Raw genomic sequence first — 24170 nt, 5'->3', positions numbered from 1 at the left:
TCGGCTCTCCTCCTATGTGGTGGAGTATATAGAGGATGTGTCGGCTCTCCTCCTGTGTGGTGGAGTACATGGAGGATGTGTCGGCTCTCCTCCTGTGTGGTGGAGTATATAGAGGATGTGTCAGCTCTCCTCCTGTGTGGTGCTGTATATAGAGGATGTGTGGGCTCTCCTCCTGAGTGGTGTAGTATATAGAGGATGTGTTGGCTCTCCTCCTGTGTGGTGTAGTATATAGAGGATGTGTCAGCTCTCCTCCTATGTGGTGGATTATATAGAGGATGTGTCGGCTCTCCTCCTGTGTGGTGTAGTATATAGAGGATGTGTCAGCTCTCCTCCTGTGTTGTGCAATTTATAGAGGATGTGTCAGCTCTCCTCCTGTGTGGTGGAGTATATAGAGGATGTGTAGGCTCTCCTCCTGTGCTGTGCAGTGTATAGAGAATGTGTCAGCTCTCCTGCTGTGTGGTGTAGTATATAGAGGATGTGCCGGCTCTCCTCCTGTGTTGTGCAGTATATAGAGGATGTGTCAGCTCTCCTCCTGTGTGGTGTAGTATATAGAGGAGGTGTCGGCTCTTCTCCTGCGTGGTGGAGTATATAGAGGATGTGTCGGCTCTCCTCCTCCTGTGTGGTGGAGTATATGGAGAATGTGTCAGCTCTCCTCGTGTGTGGTGGAGTATATAGAGGATGTGGCGGCTCTCCTCCTGTGTAGTGTAGTATATAGAGGATGTGTGGGCTCTCCTCTTGATTGTTGTAGTATATAGAGGATGTGTCAGCTCTCCTGCTGTGTGGTGTAGTATATAGAGGATGTGTCGGATCTCCTCCTTTGTGGTGGAGTATATAGAGGAGGTGTCTGCTCTCCTCCTGTGTGGTGTAGTATATAGAGGATGTGTTGGCTCTCCTCCTGTGTGGTGGAGTATATGGAGAATGTGTCAGCTCTCCTTGTGTGTGGTGGAGTATATAGAGGATGTGTCAGCTCTGCTCCTGTGTAGTGTAGTGTATAGAGGATGTGTTGGCTCTCCTCCTGTGTGGTGAAGCACATAGAGGATGTGGCGGCTCTCCTCCTGTGTGGTGTAGTATATAGAGGATGTGTTGGCTCTCCTACTGTGTTATGGAGTATACAGAGGATGTGTCGGCTCTCCTCCTGTGTGCTGGAGTATATAGAGGATGTATCTCCTGTGTGGTGTAGTATATAGAGGATGTGTCAGCTCTCCTCCTGTGTGGTGTAGTATAAAGAGGATGTGTCAGCTCTCCTCCTGTGTGATGTAGTATATAGAGGATGTGTCGGCTCTCCTCCTGTGTAGCGTAGTATATAGAGGATGTGCTGGCTCTCCTCCTGTGTGATGTAGTATATAGAGGATGTGTCGGCTCTCCTCCTGTGTGGTGGAGTATTTAGAGGATGTGTCGGCTCTCCTCCTGTGTGTTAAAATATTGAGAGGATGTGTCGGCTCTCCTCCTGTGTGGTGGAGTATTTAGAGGATGTGGCGGCTCTCCTCCTGTGTGGTGGAGTATATAGAGGATGTGTCGGCTCTCCTCCTGTGTGGTGGAGTATATAGAGGATGTGTCGGCTCTCCTCCTGTGTGGTGAAGCATATAAAGGATGTGTCGGCTCTCCTCCTGTGTGGTGTAGTATATAGAGGATGTGTTAGATCTCCTCCTGTGTAGTGTAGTATATAGAGGATGTGTCGGCTCTCCTCCTGTGTGGTGTAGTATAAAGAGGAGGTGTCGGCTCTCCTCCTGTGTGGTGTAGTATATAGAGGATGTGTCGGCTCTCCTCCTGTGTGGTGTAGTATAAAGAGGAGGTGTCGGCTCTCCTCCTGTGTGGTGGAGTATATAGAGGATGTGTCGGCTCTCCTCCTGTGTGGTGTAGTATATAATGAATGTGTCAGATCTCCTGCTGTGTAGTGTAGTATATAGAGGATGTGTCGGCTCTCCTCCTGTGTGGTGTAGAATATGGAGGATGTGTCAGCTCTCCCCCTGTGTGGTGTAGTATATAATGGATGTGTCGGCTCTCCTTCTGTGAGGTGTAGAATATGGAGGATGTGTCAGCTCTCCTCCTGTGTGGTGTAGTATATAGAGGATGTGTCAGCTCTCCTCCTGTGTAGTGTAGTATATAGAAGATGTGTTGGATCTCCTCCTGTGTGGTGGAGTATATAGAGGATGTGGCTGCTCTCCTCCTGTGTGGTGTAGTATATAGAGGATGTGTCTGTTCTCCTCCTGTGTGGGGTAGTATATAGAGGATGTGTCAGCTCTCCTCCTGTGTGGTGTGGTATATAGAGGATCTGTCGGCTCTCCTCCTGTGTAATGGAGTGTATAGAGGATGTGTCGGCTCTCCTCCTGTGTGGTGTAGTATATAGAGGATGTGTCGGCTCTCCTCCTGATTTGTGTAGTATATAGAGGATGTGTTAGATCTCCTCCTTTGTGGTGTAGTATATAATGGATGTGTCAGATCTCCTGCTGTGTGGTGTAGTATATAGAGGATGTGGAGGCTCTCCTCCTGTGTGGTGTAGTATATAGAGGATCTGTCAGCTCTCCTCCTGTGTGGTGGAGTATATAGAGGATGTATCAGCTCTCCTCCTGTGTGGTGTAGTATATGGAGGATGTGTCAGCTCTCCTCCTGTGTTGTGGAGTATATATAGGATGTGTCGGCTCTCCTCCTTTGTGGTGTAGTATATATAAGATGTTTCGGCTCTCCTCCTTTGTGGTGGAGTATATAGAGGATGTGTCAGCTCTCCTCCTGTGTGGTGTAGTATATAGAGGATGTGTCAGCTCTCCTCCTGTGTTGTGGAGTATATATAGGATGTGTCAGCTCTACTCCTGTGTGGTTTAGTATATATAAGATGTTTCGGCTCTCCTCCTTTATGGTGGAGTATATAGAGGATTTGTCAGCTCTCCTCCTGTGTGGTGTAGAATGTAGAGGATGTGTTGGCTCTCCTCCTGTGCGTTGTAGTATATATAAGATGTGTCCGCTCTCCTCCTGTGTGGTGTAGTATATATAAGATGTGTCCGCTCTCCTCCTGTGTGGTGTAGTATATAGAGGATGTGTTGGCTCTCCTCCTGTGCGGTGTAGTATATATAAGATGTGTCGGCTCTCCTCCTGTGTGGTGTAGTATATAGAGGATGTGTTAGATCTCCTCCTGTGTGGTGTAGTATATAGAGGATGTGTCGGCTCTCCTCCTGTGTGGTGTAGTATATAGAGGAGGTGTCGGCTCTCCTCCTGTGTGGTGGAGTATATAGAGGATGTGTCGGCTCTCCTCCTGTGTGGTGTAGTATATAGAGGATGTACCGGCTCTCCTTCTGTGTGGTGTCGTATATAGAGGATGTGTTAGATCTCCTCCTGTGTAGTGTCTAATATAGAGGATGTGTCACCTCTCCTCCTGTGTGGTGGAGTATATAGAGGATGTGTCAGCTCTCCTCCTGTGTGGTGTAGTATATAGAGGATGTGTCGGCTCTCCTCTTGTGTGGTGTAGTATATTGAGGATGTGTCGGCTCTCCTCATGTGTGGTGTAGTATATAGAGGATGTGTCAGCCCTCCTCCTGTGTGTTGGAGTATAAAGAGGATGTGTCAACTCTCTTCCTGTGTGGTGGAGTATATAGAGGATGTGTCGGCTCTCCTCCTGTGTGGTGTAGTATATAGAGGATGTGTCAGCTCTCCTCCTGTGTGGTGTAGTATATAGAGGATGTGTCAGCTCTCCTCCTGTGTGGTGTAGTATATAGAGGATGTGTCGGCTCTCCGCCTGTGTGGTGTAGTATATAGAGGATGTGTCGGCTCTACTCCTGTGTGGTGTAGTATATGGAGGATGTGTCGGCTCTACTCCTGTTCGGTGTAGTATATAGAGGATGTGTCGGCTCTCCTCCTGTGTGGTGTAGAATATAGAGGATGTGTCGGCTCTCCTCCTGTGTGGTGGAGTATATAGAGGATGTGTTAGATCTCCTCCTGTGTGGTGTAGTATATAATGAATGTGTCAGATCTCCTGCTGTGTAGTGTAGTATATAGAGGATGTGTCGGCTCTCCTCCTGTGTGGTGTAGAATATGGAGGATGTGTCAGCTCTCCCCCTGTGTGGTGTAGTATATAATGGATGTGTCGGCTCTCCTTCTGTGAGGTGTAGAATATGGAGGATGTGTCAGCTCTCCTCCTGTGTGGTGTAGTATATAGAGGATGTGTCAGCTCTCCTCCTCTGTGGTGTAGTATATAGAGGATGTGTCTGTTCTCCTCCTGTGTGGTGTAGTATATAGAGGATGTGTCAGCTCTCCTCCTGTGTGGTGTGGTATATAGAGGATCTGTCGGCTCTCCTCCTGTGTAATGGAGTGTATAGAGGATGTGTCGGCTCTCCTCCTGTGTGGTGTAGTATATAGAGGATGTGTCGGCTCTCCTCCTGATTTGTGTAGTATATAGAGGATGTGTTAGATCTCCTCCTTTGTGGTGTAGTATATAATGGATGTGTCAGATCTCCTGCTGTGTGGTGTAGTATATAGAGGATCTGTCAGCTCTCCTCCTGTGTGGTGGAGTATATAGAGGATGTATCAGCTCTCCTCCTGTGTGGTGTAGTATATGGAGGATGTGTCAGCTCTCCTCCTGTGTTGTGGAGTATATATAGGATGTGTCGGCTCTCCTCCTTTGTGGTGTAGTATATATAAGATGTTTCGGCTCTCCTCCTTTGTGGTGGAGTATATCGAGGATGTGTCAGCTCTCCTCCTGTGTGGTGTAGTATATAGAGGATGTGTCAGCTCTCCTCCTGTGTGGTGTAGAATGTAGAGGATGTGTTGGCTCTCCTCCTGTGCGTTGTAGTATATATAAGATGTGTCCGCTCTCCTCCTGTGTGGTGTAGTATATATAAGATGTGTCCGCTCTCCTCCTGTGTGGTGTAGTATATAGAGGATGTGTTGGCTCTCCTCCTGTGCGGTGTAGTATATATAAGATGTGTCCGCTCTCCTCCTGTGTGGTGTAGTATATATAAGATGTGTCCGCTCTCCTCCTGTGCGTTGTTTTATTAAGGGCCTGAATCCCTTTTTTTCATTGGGTTTCGAGAATTTTTCCGATTTATGGCGAATTGCCCCGGATTTTTGGCGCGCGCGATCTGATAGTGGCGCATCGGCACCGCCATTAACGCGACAGAGATTGGGAGGCGTGGCCATCGGAAAATCCGACGGATTCGGAAAAAAAGCGAAATTTTTTTTAAAAAGTGTCGCTTGACACGCACTTACCTGCGCAAGAAATAGTATTGTGAACTCCAGTGCACTTCGATGGACTTCAGCGCAGCACAGACTCCTGGTGGACCTCGGGAACACTACCTTAGTAAATCGAAGGAAGACCCGGATCCTCGACAGGGAACGCGCCGCTGGATAGCGATAGGACCGGGAAAGTAAATCTGCACCAATGTGTCGGCTCTCCTCCTGTGGGGTGTAGTATATAGAGGATGTGTCGGCTCTCCTCCTGTGTGGTGTAGTATATAGAGGATGTGTCAGCTCTCCTCCTCTGTGGTGTAGTATATAGTGGATGTGTCAGCTCTCCTCCTGTGTGATGTAGTACATAGAGGATGTGTCGGCTATCCTCCTGTGTGGTGTAGTATATAGTGGATGTGTCAGCTCTCCTCCTGTGTGGTGTAGTTAATGGAGGATGTGTCGGCTCTCCTCCTGTGTGATGTAGTATATAGAGGATGTGTCAGCTCTCCTCCTGTGTGGTGTAGTATATAGAGGATGTGTCGGCTCTCCTCCTGTGTGGTGTAGTATATAGAGGATGTGTCAGCTCTCCTCCTGTGTGGTGTAGTATATAGAGGATGTGTCGGCTCTCCTCCTGTGTAATGGAGTGTATAGAGGATTTGTCGGCTCTCCTCCTGTGTGGTGTAGTATATAGAGGATGTGTCAGCTCTCCTCCTGTGTGGTGGAGTATATAGAGGATGTGTTAGATCTCCTCCTGTGTGGTGTAGTATATAATAGATGTGTCAGATTTCCTGCTGTGTGGTGTAGTATATAGAGGATGTGGCAGCTCTCCTCCTGTGTGGTGTAGTAAATGGATGATGTGTCAGCTCTCCTCCTGTGTTGTGGAGTATATATAGGATGTGTCAGCTCTCCTCCTGTGTGGTGTAGTATATGGAGGATGTGTCAGCTCTCCTCCTGTGTTGTGGAGTATATGTAGGATGTGTCGGCTCTCCTCCTGTGTGGTGTAGTATATATAAGATGTTTCGGCTCTCCTCCTTTGTGGTGGAGTATATAGAGGATGTGTCAGCTCTCCTCCTGTCTGGTGTAGTATATAGAGGATGTGTCAGCTCTCCTCCTGTGTTGTGGAGTATATATAGGATGTGTCAGCTCTACTCCTGTGTGGTTTAGTATATATAAGATGTTTCGGCTCTCCTCCTGTGTGATGTAGTATATAGAGGATGTGTCGGCTCTCCTCCTGTGCGGTGTAGTATATATAAGATGTGTCCCCTCTCCTCCTGTGTGGTGTAGTATATATAAGATGTGTCCGCTCTCCTTCTGTGTGTTGTTTTATTAAGGGCCTGAATCCCTTTTTTTCATCGGGTTTCGAGAATTTTTCCGATTTATGGCGAATCGCCCCGGATTTTTGGCACGCGCAATCTGATAGTGGCGCATCGGCACCGCCATTAACGCGACAGAGATTGGGAGGCGTGGCCATCGGAAAAACCGACGGATTCGGAAAAAAAGCGGAATTTTTTTAAAAAAGTGTCGCTTGACACGCACTTACCTGCACAAGAAATAGTATTGTGAACTCCAGTGCACTTCGATGGACTTCAGCGCAGCACAGACTCCTGGTGGACCTCGGGAACACTACCTTAGTGAATCGACGGAAGACCCGGATCCTTGACAGGGAACGCGCCGCTGGATAGCGATAGGACCGGGAAAGTAAATCTGCACCAATGTGTCGGCTCTCCTCCTGTGGGGTGTAGTATATAGAGGATGTGTCAGCTCTCTTCCTGTGTGGTGTAGTATATAAAGGGATGTGTCGGCTCTCCTCCTGTGTAGTGTAGTATATAGAGGATGTGTTGGCTCTCCTCCTGTGTGGTGTAGTACATAGAGGATGTTTCGGCTCTACTCCTGTGTGGTGTAGTATATAGAGGTTGCGTCAGCTCTCCTCCTGTGTTGTGTAGTATATAGAGGATGTGTCAGCGCTCCTCCTGTCCGGTGTAGTATATAGAGGATGTGTCATCTCTCCTGCTGTGTGGTGTAGTATATAGAGGATGTGTTGGCTCTCCTCCTGTGTGGTGTAGTATATAGAGGTTGCGTCAGCTCTCCTCCTGTGTGGTGTAATATATAGAGAATGTGTCTACTCTCCTCCTTTGTGGTGGAGTATATAGAGGATGGGTCGGCTCTCCTCCTGTGTTGTGGAGTATATAGAGGATGTGTCGGCTCTCCTCCTGTGTGATGTAGTATATAGAGGATGTGTCCGCTCTCCTCCTGTGTGGTGGAGTATATAGAGGATGTGTCGGCTCTCCTCCTGTGTGGTGTAGTCTATAGAGGAGGTGTCGGCTCTACTCCTGTGTGGCGGAGTATATAGAGGATGTGTCGGCTCTCCTCCTGTGTGCTGGAGTATATAGAGGATGTGTCGGCTCTCTTCCAGTGTTGTACAGTATATAGAGGATGTGTCGGCTCTCCTCCTGTGTGGTGTAGTATATAGATGATGTGTCGGCTCTCTTCCAGTGTTGTACAGTATATAGAGGATGTGTTGGCTCTCCTCCTGTGTGTTGTAGTATATAGAGGATGTGTCGACTCTCCTCTTGTATGGTGGAGTATATGGAGGATGTGTCGGCTCTCCTCCTGTGTGGTGTAGTATATAGAGGATGTGTTGGCTCTCCTCCTGTGTGTTGTAGTATATAGAGGATGTGTCGGCTCTCCTCCTGTGTGGTGGAGTATATGGAGGATGTGTCGGCTCTCCTCCTGTTTGTTGTAGTACATAGAGGATGTTTCGGTTCTCCTCCTGTGTGGTGTAGTATATAGAGGATGTGTCGGCTCTCCTCCTATGTAATGTAGTATATAGAGAATGTGTCAGCTCTCTTCCAGTGTTGTGCAGTATATAGAGGATGTGTCGGCTCTCTTCCTGTGTGGTGGAGTATATGGAGGATGTGTCGGCTCTCCTCCAGTTTGTTGTAGTACATAGAGGATGTTTCGGTTCTCCTCCTGTGTGGTGTAGTATATAGAGGAAGTGTCAGCACTCCTCCTGTGTGATGCAGTATATAGAGGATGTGTCAGCTCTCCTCCTGTATGGTGGAGTATATAAGGGATGTGTCAGCTCTCCTCATGTGTGATGCTTTATATAGCGGATGTGTCGGCTCTCCTCCTGTGTGGTGGAGTATATATAGTATGTGTCAGCTCTCCTCCTGTGTGGTGAAGTATATAGAGGATGTGTCGGCTCTCCTCCTGTGTGGTGTAGTATATAGAGGATGTGTCGGCTCTCCTCCTGTATTGTGGAGTATATAGAGGATGTGTTGGCTCTCCTCCTGTGTGCTGTAGTATATAGAGGATGTGTCGGCTCTCCTCCTGTGTGGTGGAGTATATATAGGATGTGTCAGCTCTCCTCCTGTGTGGTGCTGTATATAGAGGATGTGTCGGCTCTCCTCCTGTGTTGTGGAGTATATAGAGAATGTGTTGGCTCTCCTCCTGTGTGTTGTAATATATAGAGGATGTGTCGGCTCTCCTCCTGTGTGGTGTAGTATATAGAGGATGTGTCGGCTCTCCTCTTGTGTGGTGTAGTATATAGAGGATGTGTCAGCTCTCCTCCTGTGTGGTGTAGTATATAGAGGATGTGTCATCTCTCCTCTTGTGTGGTGTAGTATATAGAGGATGTGTCAGCTCTCCTCCTGTGTGGTGTAGTGTATAGAGGATGTCTCGGCTCTCCTCTTCTGTGGTGTAGTATATAGAGGATGTGTCGGCTCTCCTCTTGTGTGGTGTAGTATATATAGGATGTGTCGGCTCTTCTCCTGTGTGATGTAGTATATAGAGGATGTGTCAGCTCTCCTCCTGTGTGGTGGAGTATATAGAGCATGTGTCAGCTCTCCTCCTGTGTGGTGTAGTATATAGATGATGTGTCGGCTCTCTTCCAGTGTTGTGCAGTATATAGAGGATGTGTTGGCTCTCCTGCTGTGTGTTATAGTATATAGAGGATGTGTCGGCTCTCCTCTTGTGTGGTGTAGTATATAGAGGATGTGTCGGCTCTCTTCCAGTGTTGTGCAGTATATAGAGGATGTGTTGGCTCTCCTCCTGTGTGGTGTAGTATATAGAGGATGTGTCGGCTCTCCTCCTGTGTGGTGTAGTATATAGAGGATGTGTCAGCTCTCCTCCTGTGTGGTGTAGTACATAGAGGATGTGTCGGCTCTCCTCTTGTGTGGTGTAGTATATAGAGGATGTGTCAGCTCTCTTCCTGTGTGGTCTAGTATATAGAGGATGTGTCAGCTCTCTTCCTGTGTGGTGTAGTATATAGAGGACGTGTTGGCTCTCCTCCTGTGTGGTGTAGTATATAGAGGATGTGTCGGCTCTCCTGTGTGGTGTAGTATATAGAGGATGTGTCAGCTCTCCTCCTGTGTGGTGCAGTATATAGAGGAGGTGCTGGTTCTCCTCCTGTGTGGTGGAGTATATGGAGGATGTGTCAGCTCTCCTCCTGTGTGGTGGAGTATATAGAGGATGTGTCGGCTCTCCTCCTGTGCGGTGGTGTATATAGAGGATGTGGCGGATCTCCTCCTGTGTGGTGGAGTATATGGAAGAAGTGTCAGCTCTCCTCCTGTGTGGTGGAGTATATAGAGGATGTGCCGGCTCTCCTCCTGTGTGGTGGTGTATATAGAGGATGTGTCAGCTCTCCTCCTGTGTGGTGTAGTATATGGAGGAGGTGTTACCCGAATATTTCCAATTTGCGCCGATTTTTCCTGAATTGCCCTGGGTTTTTGGCGCACGCGAGCGCATTGCGGCGCATCGGCGTTGGCGTGCACGCAACTGAAATCGGGGGGCGTGGCCGAACGAAAACCCGACGGATTCGGAGAAACCGCCGCATTTTTTTTAAAAAAAAGTGTCGTGGGACATGCACTTACCTTCACCAAGTATAGGATCGTGAACTCCGGCAGACCTCAGGGAACTTCAGCGCAGCAGCGACATCTGGTTGACGTCGGAGGAACTGGTTGAATCACCGGAAGACCCGAATCTACCGCAGAGAACGCACCACTGGAATTGGGAATGGACCGGGTAAGTAAATCTGCCCCAATGTGTCAGCTCTCCTCGTGTTTGGTGTAGTATATAGAGGATGTGTCGGCTCTCCTGTGTGGTGTAGTATATAGAGGATGTTTAGGCTCTCCTCCTGTGTGATTGAGTATATAAAGTATATGTCGGCTCTCCTCCTGTGTGGTGTAGTATATAGTGGATGTGTCAGCTCTCCTCCACTGTGGTGGAGTATATACACAATGTTTTGGCTCTCCTCTTGTGTGATCTCCACATCGATTGTTACCTCACCTCGTGTCTCCATCTACCCTCCATATAGATCGTGTCCTCACCTCGTGTCTCCATCTCCCCTCCATATAGATTGTGTCCTCACCTCATGTCTCCATCTCCCCTCCATATAGATTGTGTCCTCACCTCGTGTCTCCATCTACCCTCCATATAGATTGTGTCCTCACCTCCTGTCTCCATCTACCCTCCATATAGATTGTGTCCTCACCTCGTGTCTCCATCTCCCCTCTATATAGATTGTGTCCTCACCTCATGTCTTCATCTATCCTCCATATAGATTGTGTCCTCACCTCGTGTCTCCATCTACCCTCCATATAGATTGTGTCCTCACCTCATGTCTCCATCTACCCTCCATATAGATTGTGTCCTCACCTCGTGTCTCCATCTACCCCTCCATATAGATTGTGTCCTCACCTCGTGTCTCCATCTCCCCTCCATATAGATTGTGTCCTCACCTCGTGTCTCCATCTACCCCTCCATATAGATTGTGTCCTCACCTCGTGTCTCCATCTACCCTCCATATAGATTGTGTCCTCACCTCATGTCTCCATCTACCCTCCATATAGATTGTGTCCTCACCTCGTGTCTCCATCTACCCCTCCATATAGATTGTGTCCTCACCTCGTGTCTCCATCTCCCCTCCATATAGATTGTGTCCTCACCTCGTGTCTCCATCTACCCCTCCATATAGATTGTGTCCTCACCTCGTGTCTCCATCTACCATCCATATAGATTGTGTCCTCACCTCGTGTCTCCATCTACCCTCCATATAGATTGTGTCCTCACCTCGTGTCTCCATCTATCCTCCATATAGATTGTGTCCTCACCTCGCGTCTCCATCTACCCTCCATACAGATTGTGTCCTCACCTCATGTCTCCATCTCCCCTCCATATAGATTGTGTCCTCACCTCATGTCTCCATCTCCCCTCCAAATAGATTGTGTCCTCACCTCGTGTCTCCATCTCCCCTCCATATAGATTGTGTCCTTACCTCGTGTCTCCATCTCCCCTCCATATAGATGGTGTCATCACCTCGTGTCTCCATCTACCCCTCCATATAGATTGTGTCCTCACCTCGTGTCTCCATCTACCATCCATATAGATTGTGTCCTCACCTCGTGTCTCCATCTACCCTCCATATAGATTTTGTCCTCACCTCGTGTCTCCATCTATCCTCCATATAGATTGTGTCCTCACCTCGCGTCTCCATCTACCCTCCATACAGATTGTGTCCTCACCTCATGTCTCCATCTCCCCTCCATATAGATTGTGTCCTCACCTCATGTCTCCATCTCCCCTCCAAATAGATTGTGTCCTCACCTCGTGTCTCCATCTACCCCTCCATATAGATTGTGTCCTCACCTCGTGTCTCCATCTCCCCTCCATATAGATTGTGTCCTCACCTCGTGTCTCCATCTACCCCTCCATATAGATTGTGTCCTCACCTCGTGTCTCCATCTACCATCCATATAGATTGTGTCCTCACCTCGTGTCTCCATCTACCCTCCATATAGATTGTGTCCTCACCTCGTGTCTCCATCTATCCTCCATATAGATTGTGTCCTCACCTCGCGTCTCCATCTACCCTCCATACAGATTGTGTCCTCACCTCATGTCTCCATCTCCCCTCCATATAGATTGTGTCCTCACCTCATGTCTCCATCTCCCCTCCAAATAGATTGTGTCCTCACCTCGTGTCTCCATCTCCCCTCCATATAGATTGTGTCCTTACCTCGTGTCTCCATCTCCCCTCCATATAGATTGTGTCCTCACCTGATGTCACCATTTACCCCCCATATAGATTGTGTCCTCACCTTGTGTCTCCATCTACCATCCATATAGATTGTGTCCTCACCTCGTGTCTCCATGTACCATCCATATAGATTGTATCCTCACCTCGTGTCTCCATTTACCCTCCGTATAGATTGTGTCCTCACCTCGTGTCTCTATCTACCCTCCATATAGATTGTGTCCTCACCTCCTGTCTCCATCTACCCTCCATATAGATTGTGTCCACACCTCGTGTCTCCATCTCCCCTCCATATAGATTGTGTCCTCACCTCGTGTCTCCATCTACCCTCCATATAGATTGTGTCCTCACCTCGTGTCTCCATCTCCCCTCCATATAGATTGTGTTCTCACCTCGTGTCTCCATCTACCCTCCATATAGATTGTCTCCTCACCTCGAGTCCCCATCTCCCCTCCATATAGATTGTGTCCTCACCTCGTGTCTCCATCTACCCTCCATATAGATTGTGTCCTCACCTCCTGTCTCCATCTACCCTCCATATAGATTGTGTCCTCACCTCGTGTTTCCATCTCCCCTCCATATAGATTGTGTCCTCACCTCCTGTCTCCATCTACCCTCCATATAGATTGTGTCCTCACCTCGTGTCTTCATCTCCCCTCCATATAGATTGTGTCCTCACCTCGTGTCTCTATCTACCATCCATATAGATTGTGTCCTCACCTCGTGTCTCCATCTACCCTCCATATAGATTGTGTCCTCACCTCGTGTCTCCATCTATCCTCCATATAGATTGTGTCCTCACCTCGCGTCTCCATCTACCCTCCATACAGATTGTGTCCTCACCTCATGTCTCCATCTCCCCTCCATATAGATTGTGTCCTCACCTCATGTCTCCATCTCCCCTCCAAATAGATTGTGTCCTCACCTCGTGTCTCCATCTCCCCTCCATATAGATTGTGTCCTCACCTCGTGTCTCCATCTACCCTCCATATAGATTGTGTCCTCACCTCGTGTCTCAATCTCCCCTTCATATAGATTGTGTCCTCACCTCGTGTCTCCATCTACCCTCCATATAGATTGTGTCCTCACCTCGTGTCTCCATCTATCCTCCATATAGATTGTGTCCTCACCTCGCATCTCCATCTACCCTCCATACAGATTGTGTCCTCACCTCATGTCTCCATCTCCCCTCCATATAGATTGTGTCCTCACCTCGTGTCTCCATCTCCCCTCCAAATAGATTGTGTCCTCACCTCGTGTCTCCATCTCCCCTCCATATAGATTGTGTCCTTACCTCGTGTCTCCATCTCCCCTCCATATAGATTGTGTCCTCACCTCGTGTCTCCATCTACCCTCCATATAGATTGTGTCCTCACCTGATGTCACCATTTACCCCCCATATAGATTGTGTCCTCACCTCGTGTCTCCATCTACCATCCATATAGATTGTGTCCTCACCTCGTGTCTCCATGTACCCTCCATATAGATTGTATCCTCACCTCGTGTCTCCATTTACCCTCCGTATAGATTGTGTCCTCACCTCGTGTCTCCATCTACCCTCCATATAGATTGTGTCCTCACCTCGTGTCTCCATCTACCCTCCATATAGATTGTGTCCTCACCTCGTGTCTCCATCTACCCTACATATAGATTGTGTCCTCACCTCGTGTCTCCATCTCCCCTCTATATAGATTGTGTCCTCACCTCGTGTCTCCATCTACCCTCTATATAGATTGTGTCCTCACCTCGTGTCTCCATCTACCCTCCATATAGATTGTGCCCTCACCTTGTGTCTCCATCTACCCTCCATATAGATTGTGTCCTCACCTCATGTCTCCATCTACCCTCCATATAGATTGTGTCCTCACCTCGTGTCTCCATCTCCCCTCCATATAGATTGTGTCCTCACCTCGTGTCTCTATCTCCCCTCCATATAGTTTGTGTCCTCCCCTAGTGTCTCCATCTACCATCCATATAGATTGTGTCCTCACCTCGTGTCTCCATCTACCCTCCATATAGATTGTGTCCTCACCTCGTGTCTCCATCTACCCTCCATATAGATTGTGTCCTCACCTCGTGTCTCCATCTCCTCTCCATATAGATTGTGTCCTCACCTCGTGTCTCCATCTCCCCTCCATATAGATTGTGTCCTCACCTCGTGTCTCCATCTAACCTCCATATAGATTGTGTCCTCACCTCGTGTCTCCATCTACCCTCCATATAGATTGTGTCCTCACCTCGTGTCTCCATCTATCCTCCATATAGATTGTGTCCTCACCTCGTGTCTCCATCTACCATCCATATAGATTGTGTCCTCACCTCGCGTCTCCATCTACCCTCCATATAGATTGTGTCCTCACCTCGTGTCTCCATCTAACCTCCATATAGATTGTGTCCTCACCTCGTGTCTCCATATACCCTCCATATAGATTGTGTCCTCACCTCGTGTCTCCATCCACGCTCTCATATGGAATGTGAGCCCTCGCATGCAGGGACCTTGTATTGCAGGGAGCAGATAAGGAACACATATGACGGTGACCCCTTACACTGAAGCTACCAAAGGTCCTATATGTTTCCTCATGTGCCGTCCACAATACAGAACAACCAGAAGGCGTCCCCCCTATATACCAGTCTGGTTTGGCGCTCGTCCTTTTTGGGCTTAACCCATTACTGTAAATTGAAAGGTTCTTTTCTCCTCTCCAGTAATGAAACTGATTCTAATGCTTCAAACATTTTCACCAACACTTTTACTCCATTTGTGACACTTCACTATTTCTTCAAGTTCACCCTGATAACTAAACCTCCTCTTCCCCTCCTGATACCATGGAGTCCAACCATTGGTCTACGTGACCTTCACCACTAATCGGCCGATGTGGTCAGTTCCTCAGGTCCTGAAGAGCTGTGCAGAGTTTGTGGAGGAGCATGGGATTGTAGATGGCATCTACCGGTTGTGTGGCATCGCCTCCAATGTCCAGAAGCTGAGGTAAGTGCGCCATGGAAGAAGATGCTAAAAATAGAAGAGGAAACAAAGATCTAATATTGGTCCAATAATCCATTCTTCTTGTATCATTTTAACAATCCAGACAAGAGTTTGACATAGAGAAGCCCCCAGACCTGAACAAGAGTACCTACCTACAGGATGTCCACTGCGTCAGCTCCCTCTGCAAAGCTTATTTCAGAGAACTGCCGAATCCCCTCCTAACGTATCAGCTCTATGACAAGTTTGCTGTATGTATGTGAGGGACACTTACCCCATGAGCCAGAGGTCAATTTCCTCCTCCTAAAAATTACTCCTTGACTCCCAATCTCAGAAAAAATCCCCCGATCATCGCCCGGTCTCCAGAATGACTAAAATAATGTTGTCCAGTTCAGATTTCTCCCCGTGGGAAGTTACATGGTCTCCCAGATCTCCACAGCCAGACACGTGTCCCCACCATCCACCCAAACTCGTTACATGTTCTGACCACCAACTAACTGCAGGGGATGTCCTTCATTCAAAAAAAATCATCAGATGTGTCCATTATCCTGAAAACATTCATCAAATGTTCCCATCATCCCAACACAGCCAAGATGTCACCACCCTGAGACGTATATCATTATGTTCCCACCATCCCCAGACCCCCATCAGAGGTCCTCTCCACTACTCCCAACACAGCCTAGATGTCACCACCCTGAGACGTACATCATTATGCTCCCACCATCCCCAGGCCCCATCATAGGTCCTCTCCACTACTCCCAACACAGCCTAGATGTCACCACCCTGAGACGTACATCATTCCGTTCCCACCATCCCCAGACCCCATCAGAGGTCCTCTCCACTACTCCCAACACAGCCTAGATGTCACCACCCTGAGACGTACATCATTATGCTCCCACCATCCCCAGGCCCCCATTAGAGGTCCTCTCCACTACTTCCAACACACCTAGATGTCGCCACCCTGAGACGTACATCATTATGTTCCCACCATCCCCAGGCCCCCATCAGAGGTCCTCTCCACTACTCCAAACACAGCCTAGATGTCGCCACCCTGAGAGGTGCATCATTCTGTTCCCACCATCCCCAGGCCCCCATCAGAGGTCCTCTCCACTACTCCCAACACAGCCTAGATGTCACCACCCTGATACGTACATCATTCTGTTCCCACCATCCCCAGGCCCCCATCAGAGGTCCTCTCCACTACTCCCAACACAGCCTAGATGTCACCACCCTGAGACGTACATCATTCCATTCCCACCATCCCCAGACCCCCATCAGAGGTCCTCTCCACTACTCCCAACACAGCCTAGATGTCACCACCCTGAGACGTACATCATTATGCTCCCACCATCCCCAGGCCCCCATCAGAGGTCCTCTCCACTACTCCCAACACAGCCCAGATATCACCACCCTGAGACGTACATCATTATGCTCCCACCATCCCCAGGCCCCATCAGAGGTCCTCTCCACTACTCTCAACACAGCCTAGATGTCACCACCCTGAGACGTACATCATTATGTTCCCACCATCCCCAGGCGCCCATCAGAGGTCCTCTCAACTATTCCCAACACACCTAGATGTCATCACCCTGAGACGTACATCATTCTGTTCCCACCATCCCCATGCCCCCATCAGAGGTCCTCTCCACTACTCCCAACACAGCCTAGATGTCGCCACCCTGAGACGTACATCATTATGCTCCCACCATCCCCAGGCCCCATCATAGGTCCTCTCCACTACTCCCAACACAGCCTAGATGTCACCACCCTGAGACGTACATTATTCCATTCCCACCATCCCCAGGCCCCCATCAGAGGTCCTCTCCACTACTCTCAACACAGCCTAGATGTCACCACCCTGAGACGTACATCATTATGTTCCCACCATCTCCAGGCGCCCATCAGAGGTCCTCTCAACTATTCCCAACACACCTAGATGTCATCACCCTGAGACGTACATCATTATGCTCCCACCATCCCCAGACCCCCATCAGAGGTCCTCTCCACTACTCCCAACACAGCCTAGATGTCACCACCCTGAGACGTACATCATTATGTTCCCACCATCCCCAGACCCCCATCAGAGGTCCTCTCCACTACTCCCAACACACCTAGATGTCACCACCCTGAGACGTACATCATTATGCTCCCACCATCCCCAGGCCCCCATTAGAGGTCCTCTCCACTACTTCCAACACACCTAGATGTCGCCACCCTGAGATGTACATCATTATGTTCCCACCATCCCCAAGCCCCATCAGAGGTCCTCTCCACTACTCCAAACACAGCCTAGATGTCGACACCCTGAGAGGTGCATCATTCTGTTCCCACCATCCCCAGGCCCCCATCAGAGGTCCTCTCCACTACTCCCAACACAGCCTAGATGTCACCACCCTGATACGTACATCATTCTGTTCCCACCATCCCCAGGCCCCCATCAGAGGTCCTCTCAACTATTCCCAACACACCTAGATGTCATCACCCTGAGACGTACATCATTATGCTCCCACCATCCCCAGACCCCCATCAGAGGTCCTCTCCACTACTCCCAACACAGCCTAGATGTCACCACCCTGAGACGTACATCATTATGTTCCCACCATCCCCAGACCCCCATCAGAGGTCCTCTCCACTACTCCCAACACACCTAGATGTCACCACCCTGAGACGTACATCATTATGCTCCCACTATCACCAGGCCCCCATCAGAGGTCCTCTCCACTACTCCCAACACAGCCTAGATGTCACCACCCTGAGACGTACATCATTCTGTTCCCACCATCCCCAGGCCCCCATCAGAGGTCCTCTCCACTACTCCCAACACAGCCTAGATGTCACCACCCTGAGACGTACATCATTATGCTCCCACCATCCCTAGGCCCCATCATAGGTCCTCTCCACTACTCCCAACACAGCCTAGATGTCACCACCCTGAGACGTACATCATTCCGTTCCCACCATCCCCAGACCCCATCAGAGGTCCTCTCCACTACTCCCAACACAGCCTAGATGTCACCACCCTGAGACGTACATCATTATGCTCCCACCATCCCCAGGCCCCCATTAGAGGTCCTCTCCACTACTTCCAACACACCTAGATGTCGCCACCCTGAGACGTACATCATTATGTTCCCACCATCCCCAGGCCCCCATCAGAGGTCCTCTCCACTACTCCAAACACAGCCTAGATGTCGCCACCCTGAGAGGTGCATCATTCTGTTCCCACCATCCCCAGGCCCCCATCAGAGGTCCTCTCCACTACTCCCAACACAGCCTAGATGTCACCACCCTGATACGTACATCATTCTGTTCCCACCATCCCCAGGCCCCCATCAGAGGTCCTCTCCACTACTCCCAACACAGCCTAGATGTCACCACCCTGAGACGTACATCATTCCATTCCCACCATCCCCAGACCCCCATCAGAGGTCCTCTCCACTACTCCCAACACAGCCTAGATGTCACCACCCTGAGACGTACATCATTATGCTCCCACCATCCCCAGGCCCCCATCAGAGGTCCTCTCCACTACTCCCAACACAGCCCAGATATCACCACCCTGAGACGTACATCATTATGCTCCCACCATCCCCAGGCCCCATCAGAGGTCCTCTCCACTACTCTCAACACAGCCTAGATGTCACCACCCTGAGACGTACATCATTATGTTCCCACCATCCCCAGGCCCCCATCAGAGGTCCTCTCCACTACTCCCAACACAGCCTAGATGTCACCACCCTGAGACGTACATCATTATGCTCCCACCATCCCCAGGCCCCATCATAGGTCCTCTCCACTACTCCCAACACAGCCTAGATGTCACCACCCTGAGACGTACATCATTCCGTTCCCACCATCCCCAGACCCCATCAGAGGTCCTCTCCACTACTCCCAACACAGCCTAGATGTCACCACCCTGAGACGTACATCATTATGCTCCCACCATCCCCAGGCCCCCATTAGAGGTCCTCTCCACTACTTCCAACACACCTAGATGTCGCCACCCTGAGACGTACATCATTATGTTCCCACCATCCCCAGGCCCCCATCAGAGGTCCTCTCCACTACTCCAAACACAGCCTAGATGTCGCCACCCTGAGAGGTGCATCATTCTGTTCCCACCATCCCCAGGCCCCCATCAGAGGTCCTCTCCACTACTCCCAACACAGCCTAGATGTCACCACCCTGAGACGTACATCATTCCATTCCCACCATCCCCAGACCCCCATCAGAGGTCCTCTCCACTACTCCCAACACAGCCTAGATGTCACCACCCTGAGACGTACATCATTATGCTCCCACCATCCCCAGGCCCCCATCAGAGGTCCTCTCCACTACTCCCAACACAGCCCAGATATCACCACCCTGAGACGTACATCATTATGCTCCCACCATCCCCAGGCCCCATCAGAGGTCCTCTCCACTACTCTCAACACAGCCTAGATGTCACCACCCTGAGACGTACATCATTATGTTCCCACCATCCCCAGGCGCCCATCAGAGGTCCTCTCAACTATTCCCAACACACCTAGATGTCATCACCCTGAGACGTACATCATTCTGTTCCCACCATCCCCATGCCCCCATCAGAGGTCCTCTCCACTACTCCCAACACAGCCTAGATGTCGCCACCCTGAGACGTACATCATTATGCTCCCACCATCCCCAGGCCCCATCATAGGTCCTCTCCACTACTCCCAACACAGCCTAGATGTCACCACCCTGAGACGTACATTATTCCATTCCCACCATCCCCAGGCCCCCATCAGAGGTCCTCTCCACTACTCTCAACACAGCCTAGATGTCACCACCCTGAGACGTACATCATTATGTTCCCACCATCCCCAGGCGCCCATCAGAGGTCCTCTCAACTATTCCCAACACACCTAGATGTCATCACCCTGAGACGTACATCATTATGCTCCCACCATCCCCAGACCCCCATCAGAGGTCCTCTCCACTACTCCCAACACAGCCTAGATGTCACCACCCTAAGACGTACATCATTATGTTCCCACCATCCCCAGACCCCCATCAGAGGTCCTCTCCACTACTCCCAACACACCTAGATGTCACCACCCTGAGACGTACATCATTATGCTCCCACTATCACCAGGCCCCCATCAGAGGTCCTCTCCACTACTCCCAACACAGCCTAGATGTCACCACCCTGAGACGTACATCATTATGCTCCCACCATCCCCAGGCCCCCATTAGAGGTCCTCTCCACTACTTCCAACACACCTAGATGTCGCCACCCTGAGACGTACATCATTATGTTCCCACCATCCCCAGGCCCCCATCAGAGGTCCTCTCCACTACTCCAAACACAGCCTAGATGTCGCCACCCTGAGAGGTGCATCATTCTGTTCCCACCATCCCCAGGCCCCCATCAGAGGTCCTCTCCACTACTCCCAACACAGCCTAGATGTCACCACCCTGAGACGTACATCATTCCATTCCCACCATCCCCAGACCCCCATCAGAGGTCCTCTCCACTACTCCCAACACAGCCTAGATGTCACCACCCTGAGACGTACATCATTATGCTCCCACCATCCCCAGGCCCCCATCAGAGGTCCTCTCCACTACTCCCAACACAGCCCAGATATCACCACCCTGAGACGTACATCATTATGCTCCCACCATCCCCAGGCCCCATCAGAGGTCCTCTCCACTACTCTCAACACAGCCTAGATGTCACCACCCTGAGACGTACATCATTATGTTCCCACCATCCCCAGGCGCCCATCAGAGGTCCTCTCAACTATTCCCAACACACCTAGATGTCATCACCCTGAGACGTACATCATTCTGTTCCCACCATCCCCATGCCCCCATCAGAGGTCCTCTCCACTACTCCCAACACAGCCTAGATGTCGCCACCCTGAGACGTACATCATTATGCTCCCACCATCCCCAGGCCCCATCATAGGTCCTCTCCACTACTCCCAACACAGCCTAGATGTCACCACCCTGAGACGTACATTATTCCATTCCCACCATCCCCAGGCCCCCATCAGAGGTCCTCTCCACTACTCTCAACACAGCCTAGATGTCACCACCCTGAGACGTACATCATTATGTTCCCACCATCCCCAGGCGCCCATCAGAGGTCCTCTCAACTATTCCCAACACACCTAGATGTCATCACCCTGAGACGTACATCATTATGCTCCCACCATCCCCAGACCCCCATCAGAGGTCCTCTCCACTACTCCCAACACAGCCTAGATGTCACCACCCTGAGACGTACATCATTATGTTCCCACCATCCCCAGACCCCCATCAGAGGTCCTCTCCACTACTCCCAACACACCTAGATGTCACCACCCTGAGACGTACATCATTATGCTCCCACTATCACCAGGCCCCCATCAGAGGTCCTCTCCACTACTCCCAACACAGCCTAGATGTCACCACCCTGAGACGTACATCATTATGCTCCCACCATCCCCAGGCCCCCATTAGAGGTCCTCTCCACTACTTCCAACACACCTAGATGTCGCCACCCTGAGATATACATCATTATGTTCCCACCATCCCCAAGCCCCATCAGAGGTCCTCTCCACTACTCCAAACACAGCCTAGATGTCGCCACCCTGAGAGGTGCATCATTCTGTTCCCACCATCCCCAGGCCCCCATCAGAGGTCCTCTCCACTACTCCCAACACAACCTAGATGTCACCGACCTGATACGTACATCATTCTGTTCCCACCATCCCCAGGCCCCCATCAGAGGTCCTCTCCACTACTCCCAACACAGCCTAGATGTCACCACCCTGAGACGTACATCATTATGTTCCCACCATCCCCAGACCCCCATCAGAGGTCCTCTCCACTACTCCCAACACAGCCTAGATGTCACCACCCTGAGACGTACATCATTATGCTCCCACCATACCCAGGCCCCCATCAGAGGTCCTCTCCACTACTCCCAACACAGCCTAGATATCACCACCCTGAGACGTACATCATTATGCTCCCACCATCCCCAGGCCCCATCAGAGGTCCTCTCCACTACTCCCAACACAGCCCAGATGTCACCACCCTGAGACGTACATCATTATGCTCCCACCATCCCCAGGCCCCCATTAGAGGTCCTCTCCACTACTTCCAACACACCTAGATGTCGCCACCCTGAGATGTACATCATTATGTTCCCACCATCCCCAAGCCCCATCATAGGCCCTCTCCACTACTCCTAACACAGCCTAGATGTCGCCACCCTGAGACGTACATCATTATGCTCCCACTATCACCAGGCCCCCATCAGAGGTCCTCTCCACTACTCCCAACACACCTAGATGTCACCACCCTGAGACGTGCATCATTATGTTCCCACCATCCCCAGGCCCCCATCAGAGGTCCTCTCCACTACTCCCGACACAGCCTAGATGTCACCACCCTGAGACGTACATCATTCCGTTCCCACCATCCCCAGACCCCCATCAGAGGTCCTCTCCACTACTCCCAACACAGCCTAGATGTCACCACCGTGAGACGTACATCATTATGCTCCCACCATCCCCAGGCCCCCATTAGAGGTCCTCTCCACTACTTCCAACACACCTAGATGTCGCCACCCTGAGATGTACATCATTATGTTCCCACCATCCCCAAGCCCCATCAGAGGTCCTCTCCACTACTCCAAACACAGCCTAGATGTCGCCACCCTGAGAGGTGCATCATTCTGTTCCCACCATCCCCAGGCCCCCATAAGAGGTCCTCTCCACTACTCCCAACACAGCCTAGATGTCACCACCCTGATACGTACATCATTCTGTTCCCACCATCCCCAGGCCCCCATCAGAGGTCCTCTCCACTACTCCCAACACAGCCTAGATGTCACCACCCTGAGACGTACATCATTATGTTCCCACCATCCCCAGACCCCCATCAGAGGTCCTCTCCACTACTCCCAACACAGCCTAGATGTCACCACCCTGAGACGTACATCATTATGCTCCCACCATACCCAGGCCCCCATCAGAGGTCCTCTCCACTACTCCCAACACAGCCTAGATGTCACCACCCTGAGACGTACATCATTATGCTCCCACCATCCCCAGGCCCCATCAGAGGTCCTCTCCACTACTCCCAACACAGCCCAGATGTCACCACCCTGAGACGTACATCATTATGCTCCCACCATCCCCAGGCCCCATCAGATGTCCTGTCCACTACTCCCAACACAGCCTAGATGTCGCCACCCTGAGACGTACATCATTATGCTTCCACCATCCCCAGGCCCCATCATAGGCCCTCTCCACTACTCCCAACACAGCCTAGATGTCGCCACCCTGAGACGTACATCATTATGCTCCCACCATCCCCAGGCCCCATCATAGGTCCTCTCCACTACTCCCAACACACCTAGATGTCATCACCCTGAGACGTACATCATTCTGTTCCCACCATCCCCAGGCCCCATCAGATGTCCTCTCCACTACTCCCAACACAGCCTAGATGTCACCACCCTGAGACGTACATCATAATGCTCCCACCATCCCCAGGCCCCATCAGAGGTCCTCTCCACTACTCTCAACACAGCCTAGATGTCACCACCCTGAGACGTACATCATTATGCTCCCACCATCCCCAGGCCCCCATCAGAGGTCCTCTCCACTACTCCCAACACACCTAGATGTCACCACCCTGAGACATACATCATGCTGTTCCCACCATTCCCAGGCCCCATCAGAGGTCCTTTCCACTACTCCCAACATAGCCTAGATGTCACCACCCTGAGACGTACATCATTCTGTTCCCACCATCCCCAGGCCCCATCAGAGGTCCTCTACTCCCAACACAGCCTAGATGTCACCACCCTGAGACGTACATCATTATGTTCCCACCATCCCCAGGCCCCATCAGAGGTCATCTACTCCCAACACAGCCTAGATGTCACCACCCTGAGACGTACATCATTATGTTCCCACCATCCCCCGGCCCCCATCAGAGGTCCAATACTCCCAACACAGCCTAGATGTCACCACCCTGAGA

The 24170-nt window shown here is 50.6% G+C and overlaps 1 protein-coding gene across 1 annotated transcript in view; it reads left to right on the top strand.

Moving 5' to 3' along the window:
* Positions 1–24170, top strand: part of ARHGAP30 (Rho GTPase activating protein 30) — a 72144-nt gene that overhangs the window by 14000 nt on the left and 33974 nt on the right. The window contains exons 2-3 of the mRNA XM_072114411.1: positions 15068–15170; positions 15271–15415. Coding sequence (XP_071970512.1) covers positions 15068–15170; positions 15271–15415 — 248 coding nt within the window. The remainder of the gene's footprint in view (positions 1–15067; positions 15171–15270; positions 15416–24170) is intronic.

This window comes from Engystomops pustulosus, chromosome 7 (assembly GCF_040894005.1).
Source record: "Engystomops pustulosus chromosome 7, aEngPut4.maternal, whole genome shotgun sequence".
Taxonomy (NCBI): Eukaryota; Metazoa; Chordata; class Amphibia; order Anura; family Leptodactylidae; genus Engystomops; species Engystomops pustulosus.
The sequence above is the reverse complement of the archived record's forward strand: the minus strand, read 5'-3'. Positions and strand labels throughout refer to the sequence as shown.